This window comes from Coloeus monedula (assembly GCF_965178545.1).
Source record: "Coloeus monedula genome assembly, chromosome: 18".
NCBI lineage: Eukaryota > Metazoa > Chordata > Aves > Passeriformes > Corvidae > Coloeus > Coloeus monedula.
The window spans coordinates 9,015,662-9,043,545 of NC_138798.1; the positions used below are offsets into that span (position 1 = coordinate 9,015,662).

General features: G+C 40.9%; 2 protein-coding genes across 2 annotated transcripts in view; one reads left to right on the forward strand and one right to left on the reverse strand.

Annotated features, from left to right (window-relative positions):
- PI4KA (phosphatidylinositol 4-kinase alpha) overlaps positions 1 to 17,164 on the reverse strand; it is a gene marked incomplete at its 5' end in the record, with an annotated part of 54,662 nt that extends 37,498 nt beyond the window's left edge. Inside the window, 18 exons of the mRNA XM_082293518.1 lie at positions 382 to 550; positions 1,460 to 1,563; positions 2,287 to 2,470; positions 3,151 to 3,246; positions 3,906 to 4,038; positions 4,774 to 4,903; positions 5,655 to 5,755; positions 6,479 to 6,670; positions 7,063 to 7,159; positions 8,157 to 8,222; positions 8,830 to 8,978; positions 10,921 to 10,987; positions 11,672 to 11,931; positions 12,255 to 12,327; positions 12,807 to 12,895; positions 13,572 to 13,665; positions 14,805 to 14,921; positions 16,943 to 17,164. Coding sequence (XP_082149644.1) covers positions 382 to 550; positions 1,460 to 1,563; positions 2,287 to 2,470; positions 3,151 to 3,246; positions 3,906 to 4,038; positions 4,774 to 4,903; positions 5,655 to 5,755; positions 6,479 to 6,670; positions 7,063 to 7,159; positions 8,157 to 8,222; positions 8,830 to 8,978; positions 10,921 to 10,987; positions 11,672 to 11,931; positions 12,255 to 12,327; positions 12,807 to 12,895; positions 13,572 to 13,665; positions 14,805 to 14,921; positions 16,943 to 17,164 — 2,343 coding nt within the window. The remainder of the gene's footprint in view (positions 1 to 381; positions 551 to 1,459; positions 1,564 to 2,286; positions 2,471 to 3,150; positions 3,247 to 3,905; positions 4,039 to 4,773; positions 4,904 to 5,654; positions 5,756 to 6,478; positions 6,671 to 7,062; positions 7,160 to 8,156; positions 8,223 to 8,829; positions 8,979 to 10,920; positions 10,988 to 11,671; positions 11,932 to 12,254; positions 12,328 to 12,806; positions 12,896 to 13,571; positions 13,666 to 14,804; positions 14,922 to 16,942) is intronic.
- Positions 17,165 to 17,479: 315 nt separating this feature from the next.
- SNAP29 (synaptosome associated protein 29) lies at positions 17,480 to 25,898 on the forward strand. The gene is made up of 5 exons (XM_082293516.1): positions 17,480 to 17,795; positions 19,195 to 19,391; positions 19,582 to 19,667; positions 20,650 to 20,754; positions 21,792 to 25,898. Exons 1-5 carry the CDS (start codon positions 17,586 to 17,588, stop codon positions 21,947 to 21,949), a joined length of 756 nt encoding a protein of 251 aa, XP_082149642.1. The 5' UTR covers positions 17,480 to 17,585; the 3' UTR covers positions 21,950 to 25,898.
- The last annotated feature ends 1,986 nt before the right edge of the window (positions 25,899 to 27,884 follow it).

A 27,884-nucleotide genomic window follows, 5' to 3' on the forward strand; every position in this document is an offset into this window, starting at 1 on the left:
GAAACACTGCCTCCTAGCTCAATCCATCTGAAATCTGTCATTTCTCCACTTGCAGAATTGCACAGCTTTAAGTCAGTGCAGCAGTTTGTCTCCCATACTGATTCCAAAGCATCCCGTGTTTCCCTTTGCAGCTCTGCCTCTGACACTCCAGTTCAGGCAGTCTCAGCTGAACTGCAGCTAGCCCCTGCTTTATCTGGGACACTCCACACGAATCAGTCAGGTGTCTGAAGGCATTCTAGACCTGTATTCACACTCCAGGAGCAGAACTCACTCTCAGGCTTAGCATGGCGTGGGTTTTCCCTACGTGTCTAAGGGTGTGTTTAGCGGTGCAACCCACGTAAAGCACAGCTGCACACAATTAAAAACCAGCACATATCTGACCTTCAGCGCTGGTCCTTTCTCACTTGCTCTCTCACTAGCTCTCTTTCCTTCCAGCCCAAGCTGAACAAACAGCTCCAGCAAGTTCATCAGCAGTTCATCCACAAGGTGCTCTTCCTGGATGTTGGCAGCAATGTTGGCCAGGGCATTAATGACTGCTAAGGAGCAGTGCCTAAGGAGAAAAAACACTTATGAACAAGCAATTCCTCAGGTTTTATATTTTCAGTGCTTTCTTCGTAATATTGATAGTAACTCTTATAATAAGGCTGCTGACATATTTTCACCCAGGTTTTCTTCTTGCTGTTTTTATGAGCAGCACATCACTTTACTGACAATTGAAATGCCATTGGTATTTAAGTGAAAAACTATTTTTAAGTTGTGCCTTTGAGGATGTTCCATTTATGATGCTGTCATAGCCACAAGGAAAGTACTTTCCTGTGGCAGACAAAAAGCAGCCAAGGGCAGTGTTTCTGTTTTGGGAAAGCTCTTGAGCAGAAGAATCAGAACTCATATCAGTTGTTGAAGCTGAGATTGCATTGTTAAAAGATACTGACAGGAACAGTCCTCTCAACTACTCCCACACTGCACTGAAAGGTATCCAGCCTACCCCAACTACCAACAGAGTCAGTAATAATCATCTAGCGGGGACAACAATGCATAACTTACGTACAAAGAATTATATTCTTAATGGTTTGCATTTAATCCCTAACAAGTACCAGGACCACAAAAAACGAAACAAACCACGCTCTCAGATTTTCTGGGCTAAGAGATTAATTACTGTAATTACAGATAACATAAGTTATCAATGTCAATTATCTTTTACAAACACTGACTCCTTACAGAAGTAAAAGTTATCATGCTACCTGTAGTGAGGAGCATTTTCAGGAACCTCTGCATATTAAAGTGCTATTATTTTTTAATTAATCTATTTCTTTTTAACATGTAAGAACAAAGAACAGTACAATTTACAACCTTCAAAGTTGTAAAAAAATGCAAATTTCATAGTGGGAAAAACCCCAAAGCATCACAAAGGGTATTTGATATAGTTTTCATACACTTAAGGGACACAGCTAAGTGTTACCTGTATCCATGGTCCTTACAGTCTTTTGTGGCGGAGTAAACAACTGAGCTTGCTTTAACACTGATTTGCTGAAATAGATTCCACACCTCACCGTAAATGTATTGCTGCAAAAAACCAAAACCAAATCCCTAAGTAAGTTCAATACAATCTCTCTAAAGAACAGCCCTGTAAATTCTAAGTTTTACCACATTCTTCCGATAGGTGGGCAGCCACAGCCTGAGTAATGGTTTCAGCTTCCAAGAAACAAACAGTAAAAGTGCTTTTGTGAATGTTTTTAATTGAACAAATGTTACAAAATTTATTATGCTCTTTAACTCTGCCTTCCTGATGGAAACCGTTTTTTCAGGCTTCTGAGTTCTGGCAATTAATTGCTTGTTCAGAGGCACAAATGACATTTGGAAAAGGTCAGTTAATCTTTGTATAACTGAAGACGACAATCTTCCACACTTTTAAATGTATGAACCTACAAGACTTTGAAAGTTAATTACTGATACAAAAAGAAAATACTCCCCACTTATTTGGGATAGACCAAGTTTAAAAACCTAATAACTTTTGAAGACATTGAGTTTGGTAGGCTTTATAGTCTTTTTTTTAAAAAAGACTCTTTTATTTTCTATGGGGAGTCATCTTCTTTACAGGGATAGCACTTTACATGTTATCACAGCTTTTGTTTTCTGATATCACAAAGACTGTACAAGTGTCTACCTGTGGTGAAGAAAAGGGAAGCTTTAAAAACCTTCTGCAAATGCAGTTCCTAAAATACAATTCCATTTAACTAAAGGAAAGGGATCATGAACTGACATTCTCTTGGCCAATTCCTTCCTTACATTTCCAGTGATGACCAAGCAGCCGAGCTGATCAATGATGAGTACGTCAAGATGAGAAGGTGGCTGGCAAAACTTCTGCTGTAAGATCTGCAGGATGGGTTCCATCATTTTTGGGGTGTCCCTCAGTGCCACTGCAATGTGCCCTAGAGCACGAATTGTGTGGTCAGGAATCAAATGAGCTTCCCTGTTAGGAAAACAAGGAACCCCAATGTGACAAATGTAACTGTTCAACAGTTATCAAGACCTCGGTCACATTTCATATAAGGAAGTAACAGCTCCTATACATCACTAACAGCTTTAATACTGCCACATTAGAGGATATATTTGCACAAGTTGATTTTCAAAATAAAAAATTACCTCTCCCAAACTCATTATTGAAGAAATCCACACTAATCCATGAACAAACTGTTCTAAAAATAACAACAAAAAGAGGCAAAAATGATGGGCAAAATACTAAGACAGTCAGACCAGCTACTACAGAAGCCCCTCCATGAGACTTCTTGGTTGGTGAGCCTCTTAAGAGCAGAGCAAGTCAAATGCCACAAGTGGCATGATATGTCTAGACAAAAAAAAGACAGCTGAAGCCTAAAGAGAAACCATCACTCAGTTGAGGACTCAAAATTGGCTAATATTCACCAAAGATCTGTTGATTCAATCAGCTAAAACTGAATCCATACCTCTCAGTATGAAAACAGGGGCTCAGCTCTGCAAAGACTTGGCATGGGAAGATCTTGACCCAACACACAAGCCCATTAATCTCAGAGACATTTAATTCTAAAATAATGCCAGTACTTATATCTTAGAATAAGTCTCAGATTCACTGAGTGAAAGAAAAATTGGTTTGATGACTGACTGACAACTTACTTATCACTCTCCTGAGAGATGTACAGACGGTTGGATAAACTGGCAAGAAAGGCCTCAACAATCACTGAATCTATAGTCAAGCCAGCTTTCAAGCACCTGGAGTAACAATGGACAGAAAAAACATAATGCATCAATAAAACATACCACTTTTAACTATTGTAAATGCATCTATATATAAGGGAAGCAGGTTTATACTGAAGAGTAAGAACTGATTGCCAAGGAACACTGCAGATACATTTTAAAAACTGAGCCAAGTTTCTACTTCTGCTTTCTCCAGAAACAATAAAGATGGGAATATGCAATAAGGTAAATTCGGAATCCACTACTTTGAAACTTTAATTCCTTGTCTCTAGTCACCAACTATTTGTCTTCCCTCTAGCTCTCTGTAGCTGTCTAAAAGGGAAGAATAACCACTGTGCACACAAGTGTGTGACAATCCTTCTGTTACAGGAGGTTCACTCAAGGTGATAATCTAAGCTCAAAACAAAAAAGAAAACCTACTGAGTATCTACAAAAACATTTACCTACTGAAAATGGTGACTAGCAGATGTGGGAAGCAAAACAATTAAGACTGAATTACTATTTTACAATTAGGACATAAACAGAACCAAGAGATGCCTGAAGGAAAATGAAGTCATGACCAAACAAGGCACAAAGACTTCATGGCAGCACAGAGCAGCACCTTCTAAATGGGCACAGCACTTTTCTGCCAGGGAAACAGCACATGTTCAGCATGGTGCCAGTCCCTCTCTTACCTGCAGATGTTGTCTATGGCAATGTCACGCAGCTGCTCATACATGGATGGCTGACCTTTCTTGCCAGGCATTACATTTAGAGTGGACTCTGAATGCTCATTGGTGACACTAATCTTGATGTCATTCCCACCTACTATGAACATGGGAGAACAGAAATCAACACCACGTGATGAGCTATACAAGCCATTACTGCCTTTGACTATTCCTAAATTACTCCTAAATTTAGTCAGTTACTACTTTACTGTACTGCTTTAGCATTACAATACTGCTTTTGCATCAGCAAGTGATTAGAATTAAACATTTTTCTTCTGGAAATCCTAACTTGATATTAAAGTTTAAAAACAACAACAATCTGCCAAATGTCATGACAGCCACTGGCTGGAGCACAGGATGTGTATGGGGAGTTGGAGGTACGTGATCTAGTTCACTGTGGAGAAGAGGCAGCTTTGGACAGACCCAGTGGCTGCCTCCCAAAGTGCAAAGCAGGCTACAGGGCAGACAGAAGCAGCCTTTGTAGGAGAATTAGACACAACAGCCTCAGCTTGAAACAAGGGCAGTTCCAACTGGGTATGTGATTTCTTTTCCCTCCCTGTGAGGATAATTATGTGCTGGTTCTGGCTGCAGAGCCTCATTCAAGACAGAAGCACTCAGTGCCAGCACAAGAGACCCAGCAGTCCTACCGCTTACCCTTAGATACACCTCTACCAGAATTTCATTTGCTTTCCTCCTCTCCACCTCCAAAAAAAGAATTACTCAATTCCATCTCCATTTCCACCTGCAGCTGTATCACCACAAAATACCAAAAAGTATGAAAAAGCCACACAAGTTGAAAAACAATCACTCTGGAGCAGAGGCTTTTTTCCTTTACCTGTGTGATACTGGCTGTGGTATTTGTAAAGTTTCACAAGCACTGGGGAAGGTATCACAAGAAAGTCTCTCAATGATGGATTGACAGAGTGAACCACAACAGGGAACCTCTCACACAAACGACCTAGACCCTAAATAGGAAAAAAAAACCAAAACAAGACAAACCCAACAAAACATAGCTTTAGAATAAAACAGCACTATTTTTATTTCAGCTGCAAGCTTGCAACTTGAGCTCAATACAAAAAAACAGAAAACAAAACAAATCCTACATAGTTTTGAGAGATTCAATTTTTAGCAGAAGATTTAGACATTTTAAGCCTCTAACTGTTCTAGGTTATTCTAGAGTGTGTCATATACCAGTCAAGCCTGGCTGCTCTCTTCCTCGGTGTTTTCACAGGAGTTACATGAAAGGAACCGTACTCTCCAAAACCAAAATTACTGTACAAGTTCCAACATTTAAAGGAACCTGACAACTTACTACTTATGTGGTGTAAAAAAACAAATTTGTACAACTATGGGTAAGTGCCCAATAAGAAGACATAAAAATTAGAATAACCAAGGCTTTCTTCGTCTAAAACCTCAGTGACCTGCCAGTCCCAATATTTTAACTATTTGTGTAATGGACTAAGGAGCTAAATAGTTCAGAAATTAAATACTGGTTAAAAAGCCCTCCTAGATATTATTCTTCAAGAAGTAGTTAAGAAAATTCTAAAAGCAGTTGTTTTCACACCACACCTCTGAAATGCAAATGTAGAAGACAGTGATGAAAGTAATAAAAATAGCAGGTAAAGTGTTCTAGCAGCCCGTAAAACTCCCCAAACTCTCACTCACTGATACGGTGAGTAATTACAGTAATTAATGACAAATACTGTGAAGACAGACCTGCAAGCAGCAAATTAGCAGTGGCAAGTGAGCAATTATGACTTTGCTTGAGGTTTTTGACTGCAGCTTCTCTGATAACTTGATGCACAGGTTTTCTGCACCTTAAATTAAAAAATCCAACAGAAAAATTTATCTTAGATTTGTTATTAGGCCACACACAACTCAGTGCTTACTGGAATTTCTAAAATAATGGAGAGAATTTATAAGCATCTATCTTGTAGTATAAGATTTAGTGCTGTTTCTGCAAAAACAGTTTTAGAAACTTAGTAGCTGCACCAAACAGCTCGGTCAAACACTGTGACTGAAAGAATGACAGTACTTAAAGCTGATTTTGAGCATACTTCATACTGAACAGAAATCAAATATTGCAATGTCCAAAGGAAAAAAAAATCCTTCACATATTCACTGGATGTAAGATTTATAACAGAAAGAAAATAGAGGAAAAGTGAGAAAGAGCTTCCCAATCTTGCTAGCAATGGAGAGAAAGTATTTTCTTTTAAAGAACCACTGAGAAATATTTAAGACATTAAGAGCAATATATAAAACAGAAACTAGAAAATAAATAGCTGTATGTAATTCAGCATTTATAGCATCCCCTTGAGATAAGTAATAGGAAGTTTCTGTTTCCATTTCTATAAAGAAATGTCTAACTACCCAGCCAACTAATCTGACAACCTTTTGATGGAAGTTTTACTCCAGTATTCTAAAAGCAGAAAGTATTCCACTGAAATTTAATATTTCTCTGAGCACCATCTACTCTGTAAGTATTTCTACAACTTAGAACACAACAGACAGACACTGCAGAGACCAAAGAGCATTTTTACTTTGCTCATCTTTCACAGCCCACACCATGAGATCCACGCAGGCAGCATTGGCCTGACAGCGCAGTTTTAAAGGGCTCAGTTCATTGTGCAGTCGATCCACATCGTGGAGGATTTTCTGAAGTTCTGACTGGCTGCTGTTGAATTGCTCCAGCACAAAATCATGGACTTCCTTCACAAATGAGTTGGGAAGGTCTAAAGAAAGAAAAGGAAGCAACATTATCCTGGAAAGATGGAAGTCAGTGTATCAGAATAACAGCATATATAAAATTCATTGCTACATTATAGATGATATTATTTAATCAAGTTTATGTCCTGTCTAAAAGATAAATTTCATAACAAAGTCCACCAGCGAACAGACAATTCAAATACCATCTACTAATCCTTTTAATGGCGCTCATAGTATTTTTTTCTTACTTTCATAGCACCTTTTAATATGGAAACATTTCAGAATACAAATTTAATACCGTAAGTAGAGCTCCCAGGAAGTGCAAACCCAGTGTTCAAGCACTCAATACAAAGCAGATGATGGTTTGTAATCCTAAACATAATGAAGGATAAATTTTAAAAAATGACAAGTACTATACCTTTCATATAGTATAGTGTGTCTCTCAGCATTTTAAACTGAGCAAGGTAAAGAGGGTCACTGAAAGCCTTGTAATAGAGATCTGTACCAGTACCAGTCTGAAAGAGGAAAGAAGCAATCTGCTAGATTCAAAACAAAGTATTCTCCATTATATCAATAAATAAATCTCACTCCACCTCTACAATGTAAACAAGCCTATAAAACAGGTACAAGAAGAAACCTCACAGCTTTTCCCCCTTTACTTTTAACATAAGAAAAAGTACAGCTATTCAGTGCATTAAACAAGATTCAGTCAGTTTGATTTGAAGAGCATGTCTGTTTCGCTAACAGTGGGGCTAAAAACAAAAAAGGGGAAAAAAGGGGGGGATTCCAAGCTCTCATTTTACTGAGATAGCAGAAAGAGAGGCTGAAGCTGTCTCCACTCAGACCTACATTTCGAATGCGGCAGTGCTCGATGGGAGGCTGAGAGCAGAGCAGAGTCATTTCTGCACACATTTCAGCACACACCCCTTTCACCAGAGCTTTATGCCCTGAGGAAATGAGGCAAACTCCATAAAATGTGGTGGAGGCTGTGACAGAACTGCACCCAGGGGAGGGGAGAACAAGAAACAAGTCTTTGTTCTGAAACAAAGACTCACAGACCTAAAGAACCAAGTCTGCCACCTCTGCAAGTAAAAGTTCATGAACTGCAACACTGACAAACTCAGTAATGGTACCTTGAAGAGCAGCACTGATTTCCAAGCCACAAAGTGAAAACAACCAATGCATTTCATATATGTGAAAAAAAGACAATGTTACTGCAATATGCAAGAACAACCTTAGTCTACAGTAAATTGGGGCAACCAATGCTGTAATTTATTAGGACAACAGAGCTAATGCAGGAAAATAACTATTTCCTCCTACGTTAGTGAAAAGTATCACCTCCCTTCACCATTTTTACACAGTCCAAGGCTAGATTTAAACCACTGAAAGAACTGGTCAAAAAAGGAAATTAGTATCATTTTGCAAAGCAAAGGCATACCTTACATAGGCAAAATACTAATTTTGCAAGTAATAAAGCATTAAAGTCATTAAAGGAGGAAGGTAAAAACATACCTCTATAACTTCAGCTATAACTGCATCTAAGGTCTTCAGAAGAGAATCCTCAACGATCTGCTTTACCTATGGAGGAAAAAAAACCAAACTAAAACAGGATGTTTCCTGTTAGTTTCCTCTAGTGCTTCCTAGAGTTAGTGACTCTAGATAGGAGGAGAGTATCATTTAATACAATTTTGCCTATGCAGAGAAAACACAAGTCACTTCACTACAATGCATCAGATGAAATTAAGGCTGCAATAGGAACATTTGAGCCTCTCTGCTGTTCCAGAATAGCTGATGCCAGAAGTGGACAGAGCCTGCAGCTTCTGTCACTTGTGTGAATTCCCAGCAAACAAACCCTTCAGGACGAGTCTCACTCTAACAGCAAAACCCAATCTTCTATTTCAGCAACTAGCATTATGCAGGTTACACCAGAACAAGTGGTCTGCAAGACTCAAGCAGGAAGCAGTTGACATAAGCTTACTTAATTTTCCAAATTCTGCACGGTTTATACAAGAGCTTTTCAGGAACGCTATTGAAGCGTGACATTAAATGCCATAAAAATAACATTACACAAAGCTTGAGAGACAAAGGCTGTCGTTTTACTTGCAATTCTAAAAGCTTAAATTTAAACTGCATCTATTTCTAGAACACAGTGTCACTGCAGTCTACATAAGGAGCCATCACGTACCATGTTCAACAGCTGTCGGAGCATCTCCAGTGGGATGTTAAACTCTTTATTGTTAATACCATTGAACAGAGGAGAAACTGAAAAGCTGGAGCTGATTGTGGAGAAGTAATAATCAGGATCCAGTGCACTCCCATCAGGAAGATATGAACCTGATCAGAAAAAAATAATGGAAATACAAGTTTGAGGAGAGAAAGGATATTAATTTTCTTTAATGGAAATATTTAGCCACTACAAAAGAGTTCTTTCCAACACAGTCTTTAACTTGACAGAGGTGCATTTGAGCTCAGCTGCTGGTAAATCAAGAGAGAAAACTATGATACAATTGTCATTAGAAGTTTACTATCACAACAGAGAATTCATTACAATCATGTGTGTGCAGGTCAGAGATACTTCTGACAAATCTTTCCACACTACTGATGTGCATCTACCTGAAAACATTTGCAAATGCCCTTTAGATCAGAAGCACAGAAATGCAAACAGGTTAAGTCAAAACTATCTTGCAAGGTTTTCCCCTCTATTAGATGAAATGAACACATGGCACAGTGTTCGTCTTAGAATAGGCACCAATTCACCACTGCAATTTGAAAGCAAAGAGAATCAAATTATTTTTCAGATTGAAATACTCTATTAAGCAAACAACTTGCTCAGCAAACTGCTCTTGGCTCTGTTTCCTCTTGAGAAATTACATCTCATGCCTTTCTGAAGTGCTCAGCTGGCTGTGCTAGAGTAATGTTCTTGTGATTAACAGGCTTTCAAGCAAGACTATTTATTGACAACAAAAAAGAAAGTCCTTGGTTCTTTTTTTTAAGCTGTTAGCCTTGGCCAGAATAAAACCAAGGTCACTACTCATCTTCAGAAGGCAAGACTATCACAACTTATATCAACAGAAGTAATACAAGGACTGACTGTAGCCGAAATATTTGGTAGAAGTTAGTACTGAAAATAAAATCCTGACTGGAATAATCATAACTCTACCAACAGAAAGACAACTAAAATAATTCCAAAATATAATTCCAAAAATTTTACAAAGTTCTCCACTATTCACCTACAGATTTAAGATTATTTCTGTTCTACTACAGCATCTCTCTAACCTGCAGCCTTGGCTTTTGTTTATTTTTTTAATTCAAACCATTGAAGAACCACAACATTGGTTCCACACAGTAAACAGAAGATAAACAGATGTGTTCCTACTTGGCAATTTAAGAACTACCCTGCAATCCCATTATATGACTGAGAAAGAGATGCCTCCAGAAATAGCAATGTGAAGGAAAAAGAAAAGCAATGTGGAAGAAATTAATTTAAGCCAGGGTTTGAAAGAGGAGAATGGCCCAGGAACAGAGCAAGTTCAAACTGTTAAAAACCTCAAAGGGCCAGACAAAACCAGAGACACCAAAACAACTCAGATGCAGAGCTAGTCCTCCACATGATTCATGAAGGAGAGCTTATTTCTAAGCCCTGCTTTGACTTAGAACTCACAGCTGGAGCTCTACCACAACTCAGTGGTTAAGAGTTTGTATGTTAATTCATGGAACTTTCTCACGTTTTGGCCTTTTATGATACAGTAATTAATGCACATTAGTGAAAAACCCCAGTGTCTCCTGTAGTATTTCTTGTGTCAGCAAATTACTGGGTCTTACACAATGACCCACATCACACTTACTCCAAATGGAGCAGTTGTTTTGGACTTATACAATGTGCCACAAGCCTCAAAATTCCAGACCCTAGACCTACAATGTAGCTGTCTACTGAAGCACAATATTAACACTTGTTCCTCAAAGTTACTCAGCCTAATCTCCTGAAATATTTTTGGCCTAGCTGAATTAAGCTCTCCAGTACCAGGCACTGCCTAGCAGGAAGGGAATCAAGAAACAAGTGAAAAACAACTGAGCCTGGAAATTAGTGGTGTTAATAATTACTTCCTACTGTCTTTAAACCACAATTTTTTAAAAAACCCTACCCGGCATGTGCCACTGAATTCCTATAAGAATTCTAAAGGACAGAGAAAGGGGTCAAAAGGTTTTTTGTTTTCAATTTTCTATAAATAGCAACAAAACCCCTAAATCACAGACTGTTCCTTGCAAGGTAATCTACCTTCAAAGTAATGAATTGCAGATCCTCCAGGAGAGCTGGGAGGGGGAATCCCACGTTCAGGACTAACCTGAAACATTGCACAAAAGCCGTATTTTAGAAAATATTTATAGAACATTTTAAAACCTGTCAGGGAATAGTTTTTACACTTTAAAATGAAACACAACTTCAAGCAAAACTAACAGGAACTACATATTGCTGGGTCTAACAGCTCAATTCCAGCCCAAAATGGGAAGTTAAAAAATGCCAGTTCAGTGCTTTTGACTAAAGGGAAGAGATCAGAATGATGACTCCTCTGCTGTATGAAACTATGCCAATAACAATCTGTAGCTTCAAACCCAGCATCTGAATCCAGTCTTCCCCCAAGACAATGAACATCCACAGCTCCTGGTGAAACCAGAAAGAGCTCCTGTATCCCCTTACGAAAACTTCAGCAATTAGGTGCCAGCTTCCCAATTTTACAGATACACATTACAATGGTTTTTAATCATAATAACACACGGAATGGGATTTGCCAAATGCTCCATGTGAAGACTTCTAGTACAGTTGCTACTTTAACTGTCACTGATTGTTCTGTAATTCAGAAGATACAAAACTATTTTGAAGCTCAGCTGTGGAACCAAAATAAAGATATTTGTATTTGGTCAAACAATGTATTAATAAACTCTCTGCATATCCAGGCTTAAGTGTTAACTCCACTGAGACGAACAAATCATCTCAGCACTGACTCCAACACAGAGCAAGTCATACAAACCTGTGTGATGCTGGACACACTGCTAGCCTTTCTCTTTAGTGTTCCTTCCTGGCAAACAGTGAGCAGAGAACTGGGAAGAATTGATCTGAAATCATTAAAGGATCGCCGGCGAATTCCTTCAAGCTCTTCTGGAACTCTCAGGGAATGTGGGGGAATTTTAGGAAAAAGCTTTGAAAGGAGAGCCTCCTCTGAATTGCTATAGCGACCAAAGGCTCGAGAAATTCCTAGCAGGCAGGGCACAGCATACTTGCATAAATATTCTGGAAAAGAAAACCACATGTAACAGCACATTAACAGTAACTTAGAACTTTCTCTTCATGGTTTTGCTACCACTTCACTGAACTGTTTTGGCCTAAACTGCTTTACAACAACTGATTTGTACAAGCAGAGGAAAACCCATGAAAGTATCACAAATTACTATACTTCTGCTTCTGTATTTACCAGTCAGCAACAAACAGAATAGAGAAGTGCTAAGGGGATCTGAAAGACAAAACTCATTTTTCAGGACTGATCCTGGTAACCAGCAAACAAACACAAGTTCCGAGGACAGGAGTTACAAATACAGTAACTATTTTATCACTACCTTTATCATGCATTTGTGGCGTCTGGCACATTCCCAACAGGAACTGCATTACTTGTAGAACAGCATCCAAAATCTAAAGTCATCAAGACAGACATACAAAAATATCTTTTGGTAAAGGGATATCATTATCTTACACCAGATCATTAGAACAAATGAAACTTGTAAACATTAATGTAAGCACCTCTGTGAAGGTTTCTTGATGATGTGTGACTAAAAGATTACATTGCCCTCACTCAGGTTACAGAGCTTCTCTTGTAAAGTCTGCAGTGAGCTGCAAGTACTATACAGTGAAACTGCAGCACTCCCAACATCAGTATCAAAACTGGAATTCTAAAACTCTGGGCTCAGCAAATGACACCCAAAAGTAACTGCAGACCTATGAATTTCCTCTAGATACTTGACTATTAACACAAGCAAATTAATGCATCAGTGCACATGCTAAAGCAATCAGCCCCTTGCTGACAGGGAGCAGCTAAGCTCCTCTCCAGATATTAGTCAGGATTGCAGCATTGGAGGACTGGGTAATACAACAGCACAAACTTAAAACTCCACCTGCTCTCTGAGAGATGCATCCCTGTAAGCCACATCAGACAACAACGTCACCAAGCAGAAGCTGAAGTTTTCTGCCACTGGAAGCAAACCTGCAAAGTAATGGAGAGAAAATCAGCCACTTAAGCCTTGTTAGAGAGAACCAACATAGAAAGAGCAAATTATAATAAAGCAAGAAGACATAAGTGACTCCCATGTCTTAAAGTTCTGAGACTGACTGTAAACAAAAATAGTATTACATAAAAAATTTAGAAGCACTCTAACCATCATCATTTCAGCATAAATGTTTAAAGAAAAATAAGAATAATTAAAAACTTTCCCAGGATTTCAACTAATTGCAAACAAACTTTAATTATATAATACTATATAAAAGTATTCTTACATTACTTTTAAGAGGCATTAAGGGAGCAAAAAATGAAGTGGTTTAAACAGCAACTAAGCATCAGAGCTAAAAGTAGAGCATACGAATCTCATGTTCCACTTCTCTAACTACTACACAATCTTCTCCAGTTTAGTAACAAAATATATTGAACACAGAACTATTTGTAAAGTGCAATTCATCAAAAAGCAGCCAAGCAGGAAAACAGGGATCTATTCAACTACCTTTGGCTTCTAAAGAAAATCAATACTAAAGGCTGTCAAGCCAGGAGCTAAGTAAGAACCTAACAGGACCTCTCCGCTCCCCTTGAACCATGTCCCAAACAACCTTTGCTATTTCTATTTCCTGGCTGGCATTCCGTGAGAAAGATCAAAAAACCCAAACATCACCTCTGCCTTTCCGTGCATTGCTTTCTTCTATCCACTGGACTTTGGGAAGACCCTTCAGGAGCCGGAGAAGGTAAGGAACCACATTATCCTTGTGCTAAAGAAGAAAAGATTCTATTCAAAATGGAGAAGAAAAGCTGAACCATATAATCTCAAGATATTTTAGAGATATGGTAAAATTACATTAGCACACACAGAACTTGTTTCTAATGATTACTCCGCAGGCTTCTTGACTACTGCAAAACTGATTTCAAAACAAGCAAATGAAAGTAACCCAATTCAGTGCCTTAAATCCAAGCCCTTCATTCTAGACAACAGCTCATTCTCTGTAAAAGCCGGAGAAAAGAGTTCCAGAACAGTACCTAACCCCAGACAATTTATTAATTGACAGCAAGCTCCCAAAATAATTTTAAGACAGCTAGAAATTCAGAGTGCCAGTGCCAATTCAGTACATACGATGCATCCCACAGCCTTATGCAAGTCACTTAGCACATCCGTGTAACACTTCAGCTCCCTCACCTGCAAATCAAAGCCCAGCACAGCTGCCTACTAAAAAACCTCAAACAAACACAAAAAGAAAAAAGAACAAGGTACCTAATATCCATGCAAGCTGTACCATAGCACATGGATACTAAACAGGAGGCAATTCAGGCCTAATGCAAACCTTAACAATATGAAAGAATTTAAAGTGAGGTCTAATAGCATTGGACCTGGGACTGTCCCTATGCTTCCTCTCCTCTGCACAGAACAATACCAGGCCCAGCAGTCAAAGGGAAGAGAACCAGCTTGTCCTGGCCCTGCTGGCAGACACAGAAGGGATGCTTGTGTACAATGCAGCCTGTGTGCCCTGTCTGTTTATCCTGGCATGAAAGGGCCTATTGCAGACCTGGCCTTCAGGAGTGCACCAGAGCATCCCTGTCAGTCAGGAGCATGTGGGGAAGAACATGCAAAGACACATCTGGCTTAAGCAAATCCTCCTGAATATTCTTTCCTTTCTCTGCTTAAGCCATGACGACCAGAAAACACGGCAGCAGTTTGGCTGTGGCAGTGCCATGGCTACAGCCTATCACACTTATCAGTATTTCCTTGCTCTCCTGACTGCATCCATCCTTTATCTCTGATCTTTTAATCTAATTTCATAAAGAGCAAATACCAACTTTTCATTCATTGAACAACTAAACTTGAATTAATCCAAGATCTTTGAAGGTAAATAGGTAGCCTAAGTGCGAAAAATACCTGAAGGTCAGATTCAATTAGGAAGATTCCTAAAGCAATAACTGCATCCCTGCGGCGCTCATCCAACTGGAAAATCCCATGGAAATCCACTGGACACATACAGAGCAGCTTTTGTACCTGAAAAACAGCAGAGGGAAAGAACAGTGGAACAAGATTGAAAACCAAATTGAAGCTTGTTTGAAGTGCACGGTGGTCTCTCCATCTTCTGGAAGACATTTGGCCACATTACCCTCCTTTAGTCCACAATCTTATTGAGGACATCCAAGGGCAAGGAAAGAGTGAAGAATCACAGAAACCAGAAAAAGAAAAATCTCAGGTAGATGTCAAACATTTTTACTATAACAGGGGTTGATTTAAAGGTTCTCTTCAACACTTGATCAAAATGTTGAAGTACGATAAAGCCTTCATTCCACTACTTCACTGTGCAGGAAACCTGCAGCAGGCACTTTTATTATATTTACTCAATTCCTATAAACAAAAAATAGGCAGATGGAGCTTCAGTTACAGCTGCACCAATGCCTTCTACATATACAGCACTGAACAATTACCTGCTATCAACCTTTGTATGACTTTCGCTCAAACCCTTTCAACATGACAGATTAAGTTTTCAGGCCTATTATTTTCTCACTATGTACCTATTACTTCACTCCATACTTAACAAACACACGTTTAAAGAATACATCAGACCTCCCAAATACTTCATTCTTCTAGAAAACTGTTACTAAATGGAAAATGTAACAAGCATGTTGTCTTCTTACACATTTCCTTGAAGTTAATAAACACTATCTAAAAAGGGCCTTCATAATAAATGTTTGACTCACCTATGTTTGAATGCCAAGTCACTTCCTATTTAGAGAACTCTCTGAACACCCCACCTTGAAATTTCTAAAGCAAGAAGCAACTTCCCTAGAAGATTAGAAGAATTGACTGGATGCTCAGTGGAATTCAAGATTCTGGTCCTTCAACTGCCAGACCTCCTAATTACAAGACCTGTAACACAACACAGATAATCCTCTTGCGCCACATAAAATACAGTAGAGGAAATATGAACTTTGGAAAATGACTGCTGATATGTGTATTCCACATCAGGGTACATTTGCAATAACATGAGTGAGCAACTTTAGCTAGATATGAACTATCATTGAACTCCTGCTGTATTCTATCAAACTGAAAAAAAAAAAAAAAGCCGGATATTTGTGAACCAACAGCAGGGCTTAGAAAAATTATTCACCGTTGATTGACACACCAGTGGTACATTTCAGAACAAGAAGTAAGGAAAGAACACTACAACAGCTGGCCCAGAACAAGCCCTATAGCTTTCACCAACACAGAGCGGTGCTTTTCAGCTATTCAGTCACTATTATTGCCTGATGCAATTCGGACATGCTATCACTTCGTGCCCAGTCCCAGCACACCAGGCTGTCCTCCCTGCCCCGGGCAGCGGGGCAGCCCTCGAGGGCACTGCCCAGGCACGGATCCCCGGGAGTTCTCCCTTCAGCAGAGCTTTATCTCACCCATATTTTACCCGTCACTGATTACGTCGCCTAGATTTAACCAGATACGTGGAGGAAAGCAACGAGCCCTAATCAGGTTGAGACTAACTACTCCCACAAAACCATATTCCACAGACTTGGGGAACACGCAGTAAGATCCAGTTCCTTGCTCCGAGAGTGCGCTACTGACCCGAATTTTTGGGTCAAGCCGGCCCACACGAGCATCCCTGAGGCCCAACTGCCCCGAACGCAGAGAAGGACGAAGCTGGGGGGGCAGAACCCCCTCAGAGCCCACAGACAGCCCCACCCGGGCAGAGCCGCGTCCCTCGAGACATCTCCCGGCCCGCGGGCACGCCCGCTGCCCCTGACCTGCTTCCCGCGGGCGACACGGGTCCCTACGCGTGACAGTGCCAAGGGGGCGACCAGACACCCCACACATAGCACAAAAAACAGTGACAGAAGGGGCCACACACGGCGCCGACCGGGTTTCTCGTGTGTCCTGTGCACACAGGGGCCACCCCTCCCGCGGCACGGCCCCCCCGCCACACGCGGCTTCCACGCGTGACAACCCCGCAGTCCGCACACACGCAGCGCCCCACACGCAGCCCCCACCCGTGACGGCCGCTCCCCACAGACGCCCCTCACCTTCTCCAGAGGCGCCGGATTCTGCACCGCCAGCGACCGCGCCAGCGACAGCACCGTGTTGAAGTAGAAGCCGCGAGCGGTGGCCGCGCTACTCCCGCGCCCCGCGGAGCCCGCGGAGGGAGCCGCGGCGGTCCCGGCCGTGGCGGCCGCCGTCCCGGCCGCCGCCGCCGTGGCCGCCGTGGCCGCAGCCGCCGCTGCCGCCGCCACCGCCGCGGCCGCCATGTTGTGCGGGAACGCCGCCGGCCAGGTCGCCCTGCCCCGCCCCGCCCCCGCCCGCGAGATCTGCGCCTCCCGCGGGAGCATGGCGCACCAATCACGCCACAAAGATGGCAGCGCCTAGCGCGGCTTCACTTCCGCCCGGTGCTCCGCCCTCCCTTCAAGCAGGCGCGCCCAGCGCCACCATCCCCCCCGCGCCCCCCGTCTCAGTGGTCCCGCCCAGCAGCCGCCCGCTCCCCAGTGCCGCTGCGGCCGCTCGCCCCGCCCCGCGGAGGGGAGTGCGCTCGGTGGCTCCGCCCGGCGCTTGCGCCCGGCGCTCGGTGCCGTGGGCGGAAGCAGCGGAGCGGCCGCGGCCCGAGACAGGGGCTTGGGGGCTGTCCGTGAGGGGCTGGGGCTCCTCGCGGACGTTCCTGCGGTTGGCGCTGCTATGTCGGCGCTCCCGAGGAGCTACAACCCGTTTGCGGAGGACGACGACGAGGATGTGGCGCCGGCGGGTCCCGGCGGGGCGGGCGGCGCGGACCGGCAGCGGTTCCTGCAGCAGGAGGTGCTGCGCCGCTCCGCCGCCACTGCCGACAGCACCACCCGCTCGCTGTCGCTCCTCTACGAGTCCGAGCGCATCGGCGTGGCCGCCTCCGAGGTGGGTCGGGGCCGGGAGCGGAGCCTTCACCCCCGGGCCGCTGGGGAAGAGCCGCCGCAGGGCCCGAGTGCTCCCCCTTCGCTCAGACCTCCGGGACCGGAGTCTTGTTCTCTCTTCCTCCAGACAGTCTCCCGAAAAGTTCCTCCTTAGGGTTACTCGGTGTTCTCCAGGCAGCCTGTCCCTGTGTTTTCTGGGTGGTGGCGTTTAGGTTTTGAGGGAAAAATCCCAGTTACAGCCTGTCTGTCTGAGGCTGGGACTCGGCCGTGTCTTCAGCTGCTTTCAACCATTCTTACTAATTTTTATCTGACTAGAAAGTTTTCAGCAGTCCTCTTGGTTAGATGAAGGGCCTGCCTTGTTAGTTGTTTGTGATGTGCTTCGGTTCACCGTGATTAATCATTTCCTTCATTCCTCAGGCCCTGTTTCAGCATTTGTCTATTGTGTCACCTGCTAATGGGATGGTCCTTGGGTGATGTGGTTGCCTAAATTAACCCCAGAACACCCCCAAGATGCAGCCAGTCCTTAGGCTCAGAGGGTTCTTGGTGGGACTTTTGTGAATTTTCAGACTCGTGATTTGTTTGTCCAGGAAATCACAAGTGAGGAATCAAGAATTCAGGCTTGACACAGGGCCTGTGGTAAAACTTGAAGTCTGTGTGTTTGCTGCTTTATTGAGAGAGGGAGAAAAGAGGAAAATTCAGCTAAAATTTCGCAGAGTTTAGCAAGAATATGAACACAAGTTCTTTGTTTTGCACTGGTGGTAGCTGCAGGCAACTTTCCTTCCAGCATTAATCTTTGGATTACTTTGGAATAGTGTTTGTGCTGCTGAATTAGAAAATAATGTACTTGTACATATAAAAATTCCTAAATCCTGCAGTGTTAGAATTAACTGAAATATTCCTGAAGCCTGAAGAAATTACATTTGTGTTTATTTCCTTTGGTTATTCTGTTTGTAAATTATCAGACACATCCCAGTAAGGTGAAAATAGAATCCCTTCCCAATGAAGGTGCTGTTCGTAACTAGAAATTGTCCTGCTTGCTCATTCCCCTGCCATAAACCTGTGCATTTCCTCATCACCCATGTGGTGATCAGCCATAGATGCAAATGTCACCCTGACAAAAGGCCAGTGCAGAAAACTCCTGGATGCTGTTTGTGGTAGGTGCCAGGAAGTTGGCATGTTGCAGAGATGAGGATTTTACAGCTGGTTAATGCTGTGGCTGACAAACAATTCTTGATTGAAATGTCCTGGAGGAAGAGGACTGAAGGAAGAAGCTGTTTGCCCTCAGAAACAGTCTGCACAGATGAAGGAACATTGTTATTTTTTCTTTAGAGTATCTGTTAGTTCTTTGATGTCTCAGTTTATCCTGGCTTTATGATCTGCTTTTCTCTGTCAATGCCTCTTAGGAGCTCATCCGTCAGGGAGAGGCACTGAAGCGCACGGAGCAGATGGTGGATAAAATGGACCAGGACTTGAAGACGAGTCAAAGGCACATAAACAGCATCAAGAGTGTTTGGGGGGGCTTGGTAAACTACTTCAAAGCCAAACCTCCAGAGAGCAAGCCAGAGCAGAATGGAGCCCCTGAATATTATGCTAACAGCAGGTAAGTAACATAAACTTTTTATCTGGGACTTGTCTCCCACAGCATCTCTGAAATGTCACCAGAAAATCAGAATATAAAACATCTATTGATTCTTTCAAATTCCTGTGAACTCCTGAGATGGTCTATCTACCGTATTTCTTCAATGCCAAGGTCAATAGCAATGCTTTCTTTTTATTTTTTTTTTTACTAGGTTAAAAGAAGCAATGACGTCTAGTAAAGAACAAGAGTCAAAATACCAGGAAAGCCATCCAAATTTAAGGAAGCTAGATAATTCAGGTTTGTTAACTTTATTTTACACTCAACGCCTGTCATTCATGTGGGGCAAACTTGCAGAAGGCAGAGACTCTTCAGCCTGCCCAGCTGCTGACTTACATTGCTGCCTAATATCTTGAGATTTGTATCCCAGCCTTCATGCTTTGAATTCTAGGGAATTGTTTCTATTAAACTCTTTATATCCATAGTGAAGATGTTATACTACTAAAGTCTAAACACATCCAGTGCTTATATTTGCATTGAGAGTGCACACAGTGTGCAGACAGGGTTTCCCCAGGTTTGCCATAATGTTACAAGTTCAGAGGTCCTCCTTTTAACCATCATTTGTCGTAGTTTTCAGATACATTTTCCTTGTTATTTCAAACATGGATTCTAACCCTTCATACTGAAGTCATTTCTTGATTCTCAGAAGGTGGTGTATGGAGTTTGGCCTTGTTCCTCCTTCTCTCAATCCCTTAACTTCTGTGAGGGCTTTTTCATACCAAATAACTGTTTCTTTATGAAGTGAGCCTCGGTTATTTAACACAGTAAGAGTGGGAAAGCAGCAGGATATCGATGATGTTGTGTGAGTAAGGAAGGCTTTGGGGACTTCGATCCCCATCCCACTCCATGTAGTGCCGAGGTCTGTCCAGCAGAGGGCAGAGCGGCTCCGGCGGCCTCAGCTGGGGCGGCTCCCTGCGGCTCCCGGTGACCGTCCCTCCCCTTTGTCCCCCCTGGACGTTCGCGGGCGGGCTGGGTTTGCTTTTCTCTCTCAACTCCCTACTAGAACTACAAGTGGCAGCCCAAAGGAGAATAATTGTAGCTTAAGTGTTCATCTTGAAAGCTGGCCTATAGACAGTGGTGCTGGACTACTCCTGATACTCTGGTTATGTGTTTACCTGGCAGCTGTGTTCAAACTAATTTTTAAGAGTCATTCTAAAACTTCAAAACCTCTTCTCACAAGCTTTTTCATTATATAATATTCTGTACTCTGTACTCTTAACAGACAATGATTTCAACAAAGCAGATTTAGTTTCTTCAGTGCAAAGGGATGCCTACCCAAAGAACCAACAATTGCGAGCTTACCACCAGAAGATTGATAACAACTTAGGTGAGTGAAGAAAGTGAAGCTAATGTCATACAATTGTGAATTTTTGACTCCTAAACCAGATAAAATTACTAAGTGATATATTGCCAACACTTTTTTGTTTAGTTAACATGCAAAATTTGATAATTTAAAAAATAATTTGCTTGTATTTGCATTTCAAAACTATCCACATGGTACATCAGTTTAAACCCAAATAATTTAAAGCTATGCACAGCTTTTGAAATAAACATGTTTTGCCAAAAATAGAAGAATTGAAAGGCAAGGCACTGAATATTTAATTTGTGGATTTGCTGCATTTCTTTTATTACTTCTCAAAACCATTCAGCTGAGTTTGCCTTCCTTTGTTCTGTAGCATATAGACAAAGTGCCTGTTTGCTTACATGTGTCACTGTGTAGCTGACCTAGAAAGAAGAGATTGGAAAAAAATCAGAAAGGAATAAATCAAAGAGAAATAGTCAGTCATAAGATGTAGTGGAAGCCCATTTGTTCTATTCATAAGCTGTGGAAAACTTACTAACCTCAAGAAGCATTTATACCATTCAATCATGCAATGAAATAATCACCTTTTGGTCAATTAGAAAATCTGGAAATGGGAGTTTTTCATCTATGATAAATAACTGCTTAGATCTCCAGCACATTGATATCATCTCTGCATGAAGTTTAAAGAAAAGCAATTGAGCTAGTGAGCATACTGTGTATGCTGAGCAGAGAAAATATGTACCAAATTTTCTATGAGATACATTAAAAAAAAAGGTAAAAACTACATTACAGGGTATGTCATTTGATAAAGATCCAATTTGGTGTTAAGCATTTGCAGTTATAATGTAAGAAAGAAGGAAGTTACCATTTCTGGTAGTAACAGTACAAGTATGAATATATCCGTCCTTCCTGTATTTCAGAGGAACGCTCAAGACTTGAGGAATTGTATCTTAATGTTTTCTAACCCAGGGGTTTGGAGAAGAAGGAATCCTGATAGTGTCCATTTAAGCAGTATGTGTTATAGTACTTTGATTCCTTATGGTCCCTCTCTACCCTGACAGATGAGATGTCTTCTGGGCTGAGTCGCCTGAAGAGCCTTGCTCTTGGCCTGCAGACTGAAATAGAAGAGCAGGATGACATGTTGGATCGGCTCACAAAGAAAGTAGAGACACTGGATGTCAACATCAAAAACACTGATAGGAAAGTCCGACAACTTTAAAGGATTTTTAGAATTTCTTTTGTCCAGTGTTGGTTCATCCTGAATGCCTCATCTCAACCGATCTCTTAAAAAAATCTTGGGTGGTGTCTGTTTCTCTTTTTTTTCTGCTGTGTTACTGGTTTTGTTGTCATTAAAATTGCATAGTTTTAAGTCAGCACAATAATTTACATTTCCTCTTAGTCTACACAGGAAAAGGGCATGTGGAGTAAAATCTCAGCATTGGGTCAGGATGCCCTGCTCAGTTTTGTAACTGCGTCATGTGCGCGGAGGAATTCGCACTCCACAGAGCTGTGGTGTCCTTGGCCTGGGATGAGAAAAAGAACTGCATTTTTGCCTCTGTTTTTGGGGAAGGGGCAGGGGGAACAGAATGTGCTGCTTTGTTTGGAGCAAATGTTGCTAATTCTGTTTACCTACAGATATGTTAAATTCTGAAAAAAAGGCTGATTTCCAGCTGTAAAAATATTTTTAAGTGACTGTTCTGTGGCATTTCTGGAGCTTAAGGAAAGCTGTTCTGTGGAAGTTGTAAAATATCAAGGGTGTCATGCAGTTATGGTAATATCCTGTGTGCGTTCCCTTTCCTAAGATGACTTTGCCCAAATGGTGCATCCACAAATTGTGTTTTTTATGTTTGGGTAACTAAATACTATTGCCTTTACAGTCTTGTCAGTAAAGATCTCTAAGGGTATCTTATGGTCTGCAAGAAATGTTCATTGACAGTGACCCAAAAAGTTTGGGTAACAAAATCAGGACTTAAATGTATGTGCTCTTGAAGATTCTTCTGCAGAAATGGCCACCATCTGTTTTTAATTTTCTGCTGTTTCTCAGCTTATTCATTTAAGTGGTTATTTGAAAAAATAACTTCCATTTTAGAAATGGAGAGTTAATCTGATACTGCACAAACAGATTGTAGAAGATTGTTCTTTAGCATTTATTTCAGATGTGATTAGGGATGGAGCAGATGCTGTGTTTTGCTAAGTAATGTGACTGTTAAGAAACTCCATTGTGGTTCACATACATCTGCATTGGCTTAGCAGGTATGAAAAATTCCTGCAAATGAGGAAAAGCCCAAAACCATTTTTGAGTCTTCCAGCTACAATTTGGGCCTTTCACTTTGTTTTGTTCTTTTGTAAGAGTCACTGTAGAACAAAATAATCAAAATTCTGCTCCAGCCCGAAGAGATGACAGTGAGACAAGTGAGAACTTGCTGTCTGTCTTGAAAACAAGCATGTTACTCCTGTTTGGAGAGGCCTGGGGACCTGTGTCAGTGTTGGAACATCACAAGTGACAGTGTGTGGCTAGGAAGAGATTGTTACTTTTGAACTACTGCCACATTGCCTTATGAATTAAAGACCTTGGTGTTCTGTGCTATCAAGCTTGTCCCCTTCACGGATGTCCCATTCACACCCCCCTTGTTCCTTTTTCAAGGGATTTGTTACCTTGAGCTCACTTGCCACAAGGTGCATCCAATTGTTAAGGAGAAAAGAGAACTTGAGACTTTCTTCTTTTACTTTGTCTCCTGAAAGTTCACTTGTAGAAAAAGAAATCACTAAAAACACTACACTTAATGGACATAGTATTGTGGAAAAAATACTATTCCTGGCATTGCTAGCAGGGTTGAGTTGTGAATTAGATTTTAGGTGAGCCTTTGTTTCCTTTGTTACTGATGGCATTGATTTCAATCCCTCCCCAAAAAATCTGTTTTGCAGGGACATAAAACTTCAAGAGCTATTAAGTACCTTTAATTGCTTTTTAATTTTTCAGTTTGTATCATTTATGCTCATTTAGAACTATAAATAGCCTATTAATATTAATGTATCATTTTACTGTCTGAATTGATACCCTGATTAATTCTCTTACTCTGTTAGAATATTTGTTAATTATATGATTTGATGTCTCAAGACAGTGGATACATTTATTTAGTAAATTATACAATTGTTAGTATTCATATGTTAAGTACCTCAGTGAAGGAAGATTGAAATTTTGATTATACCTGGTTTTGTTTCTTACTTGTTTTAATAACACTCCTTTTAGTGTGAAGTCTGCCTTCACCTGTAAGCAACTGTCACAACTCAGTGTTTTACTGCTAAGGTAAGAGTCTGATAACAAGGATGGACACTGAGATTTTCTTGAGTAAGGTGTGGCAAATGGAGGAAAAATGTCACTGGAGGACCCAGTTGTGTTATGTGTAGCAAGAAGTCTGGAGCTTGAATCCAAGCAAAAATCGTTGACTTAAGGGTGAAGCGTACTGCCTTTCTGATGTAAGCTATTCCCTTTTTAGTCTAAATTATTTCACAAAATAACCTCAAGTTTTTGAGCAAATGTGTAGTTGTATTGGCTTTATGAAATGTTCACTGCATCCTGGATATCTTTGGTGCCTTTAAAAACATGGGCAGGGAAGGGGAATAAAAAAAAAAATCCCTATTTCTGCTTTGGGAATAAAAAATAAATCCCTGTTTGTGCTTTGAGAATGCCCTGATCCAAGCAGAGTAGAAACCCAGGATTTCAGCCATGTGGAATTTATACAGAGGTCTAACTTCTCATGTCTTCTAACAATCTCATTCACTGCCTCAGTAATGTATGCCTGCCTTTGCTTAGGTTTTCCTGCTCTCTTTATTACTTTTGTTTTGTTTTAATGGCCTTGTTTTAAAGGATCATTTCCCACACTGGATTTCTTTTGCAGGGGGAAAAAGATGGTGCATGGATATAAAAGAATTTCTGCTACAAACTGAATTGCTTGTGTCTGCTTTCACACTGATTTTTGCTGATAACAAACATAACTGACATGAGGAGACACCACTATTTTGTAATAGTGATGATTTTTTTTTTCTCTTGGAATAATTTTCCATCCTACAGGAAAAGGAAATTTAAAGGAAAATAACCACATGATTTTTGCTTTTCCAGGAAATGCCAGTTTGCATGTGTAATGAAGGATTTACTTTAGTAGCTTTACTTAGTGTTTCCTGAGATGGCATTTTATTTCTTCTTGGATACTGTTGAAAAACTTAAACTGTGTAGAGTCCAGGACTTTCAGAAGAAGTTTAATTTGCACTTATGTGGTAAAATAAATTATTTTGCCTACATATTCATGTTGGCATATAAGCTGGTGTTCTTGCAGCAGAACAGCTCTGGTTAATTTTATTGGCTTGGGTAGAAGATTAATAAGGTCAGAAGAAGATGGCAAAAAAATATTTTAAGTATTCTTTATAAAAGGCAATTTGTCAGTTTCTCAAAAAGTTTGCTAATCAATTTTGAAGAGATTTTAAACACTGGGGAAGTAGTATATACCCTTCATAACACAGACAAAAAATTCTAAAAGCAGCAAGGGAAAAAAATGGGAATAACCAGTATCTGATGACTAGACTCCTAGGTGTATTTGAATTTTAAATTTCCTGAGCATTGAATTAAATCTTGTAACAAATGATATGTGCTGAATGTTAGTCCATACTACACAGATTCTGTTGCTGTGCTGGCTGTATTGGCCCTACTGAAATGGTTGGGACACAATGGTGTCAGGGGTTCTTTTAATGTGTGAAATTCACCTGAAATATTTTGCTGCCTAGTAGTTTTTGTGATGTCTTTTGTTAAATGGTGAAATAGAAGATACTTTCCAACCACTCTGCCTTCTGAACAAACAGATTTTTGTAGGCATTTTTACAAGCATAACAACATATGGAGGATATGTGTTAATTTTTACTTTGAAATACATAGGACTTAATTTTTAAATCACAGGTGTGATTTAAAATTATTTGTGTCTATGGCTTTTTAAAATAGAACTTTAATTCTGTTCCACCCAGGTATAAAGCTTTTTGTACAAGTCAAATTGCATTCTCTTTTATTTAAATGCTAAACTGAACTGTAGTTCAGCAATTTAAGAGATTGAATGGAATGAGTGTTGAATGGTAAGACAGTAAATAAAAGGTGTTTGTTGTTAATAAAGAGTTGTTGCATTTTTTTTTTTATTACAACTTCATTGATACTTTTCCTTCATAATATCTGTTAAAATGCAGGACCTACTCTATCAGGTTTGTGCTAGCATGGACGTAAGTTTGCAGCTGGTGGGTTTTGTTTTCTAAGAATAAAAAGAGGGTATGACATTTCTATGTTATTCTTGAGCAGATCCTCTTAGATCCTGAGAGAGGAATGTAAACCAGCATTTATTTTTGCAAAAAAATTATTTTTGATGATAAAATAATTCCAGATGTTGCTTAAAAAGTAACCTTGCCATAGTGCTTGGTATTATCAGGAATATCAATAACTGGATGTATGCATGAACAAGGCAGGTGAAACAGGAGTAAGGCAAAAAAAAGATACAAACCATCTTGAAAACCTTCTTGTGATATTTGTGTGGTCCCAAATTGGGTGATGGTAGAAAAATCTTTGAATGTCTTGACCTTCAGGTAGGTTCTTACTGTAAGAAAATGAAGGGAGGAACTTGGCTTCTGAATTTTTTTTTTTTTGCAGTAGAGTTTAATTTTGTTTGATCCTGTAAAGCAGAGATTCAGAAGTGCTATTTATTACAAAAGCTCTGAAAAGGGAAAGTTAATAGAGAGACTGACAGATTTTTTAAAAATTCAGATAACTTTGGTTTGCTGCCTTTTTGCTGAGAGTTCTTCAAGAAATGGGAATTGAGAGCCCTTCTGTCTCTGCACGTGATTGTTGCATATAGAAAAATCAAAATAGTACAAAGAGCACAGTGGGAGATGATAGAGAACGGAGCAGTCCAGTCGATTCTGGATCTCTGCTAGGAATATTAATAGTTTGCTTGCTCTGCTGGCATGAGAATCAGTTTCAGACTCTTCAGGGTATTTCTCAGACAGCTGGTTTTTTATGGCTGGTCAGGCATTTCAACCCTTTGTGTATTCTCAAGGACTTCCTTGCTTACAGTGCAGTCCCTGCCTTCCTGGGGAATGAGTGAGGGAAGGGGAGGTAAAGGATGCTCATCCAAGTACTTAACACCGGGCAGAGCAGGGGCTGTTGGAATGAAGGACTCCATGGTTCTGCCTGCCCCTCTCCCTGCTTCTGAAAAGAGATTTGGCTTTAAGAGGGAGTTCTACGATTTTAATTTCTTTTTGGTTGGTTGGTTTGCTTCCAAATAAATTTATTACAAATTCCCAGACTGGGAAAATATGAAGCACAACCCCACTGGGGCTAGAACTGAGGGGTTGGTAGAGCTCAGTTGAAAGCAAGCAGGGTGGTGCCTCCAGAATAAGCAGGCTGCCAAATTGGGAGGATCCCTGAATGCCAGGCAGGGTTTACTAAACACAGTGACTGTGCAGCCCTGCCTCCACTATAAAAAGTCTAGATGGACTGTGACTTTGCTGTTGGTGAGGCAGAACCTTCTACAAAATGGACTTCCAGCTCTAGCTGTGGGAATTTTGTGGAGAACAGTGGGCCTCTCAATTCTCCTTTTCCCTCCACATTAACTGTAAATCTCTCTGTTAATGGACAGCAGTCACTGGCCAGCACTGAGCTCTACCCCAGGCCAGCACTCTGAAGAGCTGCTGAATTTCTGTCACTTGAAAGAACAAACCTTTGGCCAGCCCTGGGATGTCTCACAGTCTCACAGCGCCAGCGAGGGCAGCAAGAGTATGGAGTGTGCCACCAAGGCCATGCTGTGGGTGTTAACCCTCCAGTGTAGAAAGATGATAGTTAGGAATGGGTATGTCAGGTGCTGACAGCCCTAGAGTGGGAGCCACTGCCCAAAGGAGTTTATAATTTCAGATCTACCATGTTAGGGCAGTTGGGAAGAATTACACAGTTAATCTTCCTTTGATTTTACTCCACAAAATTTCTTCACTGATTTTACTTCACAAAATTCACCCAGTCTCCTCCTATGGGAAAGAAATAGCTAAGAGAAGAGTTTTCCTTCAGTATGCCCTCATCGGTTGATTGGTTTTTGCCAGTTCTAATTGAGTTCGAATTATGTAGGTTGTAA

What these genes read in the sequence shown, in the direction of transcription:
- SNAP29 (XM_082293516.1), top strand. Translation starts at nt 17,586, where the DNA reads ATGTCGGCGCTCCCGAGGAGCTACAACCCGTTTGCGGAGGACGACGAC. An exon ending in TCGGCGTGGCCGCCTCCGAG is followed by an intron (nt 17,796 to 19,194) that starts GTGGGTCGGGGC and finishes AATGCCTCTTAG; the next exon opens with GAGCTCATCCGTCAGGGAGA. An exon ending in GAATATTATGCTAACAGCAG is followed by an intron (nt 19,392 to 19,581) that starts GTAAGTAACATA and finishes TTTTTTTACTAG; the next exon opens with GTTAAAAGAAGCAATGACGT.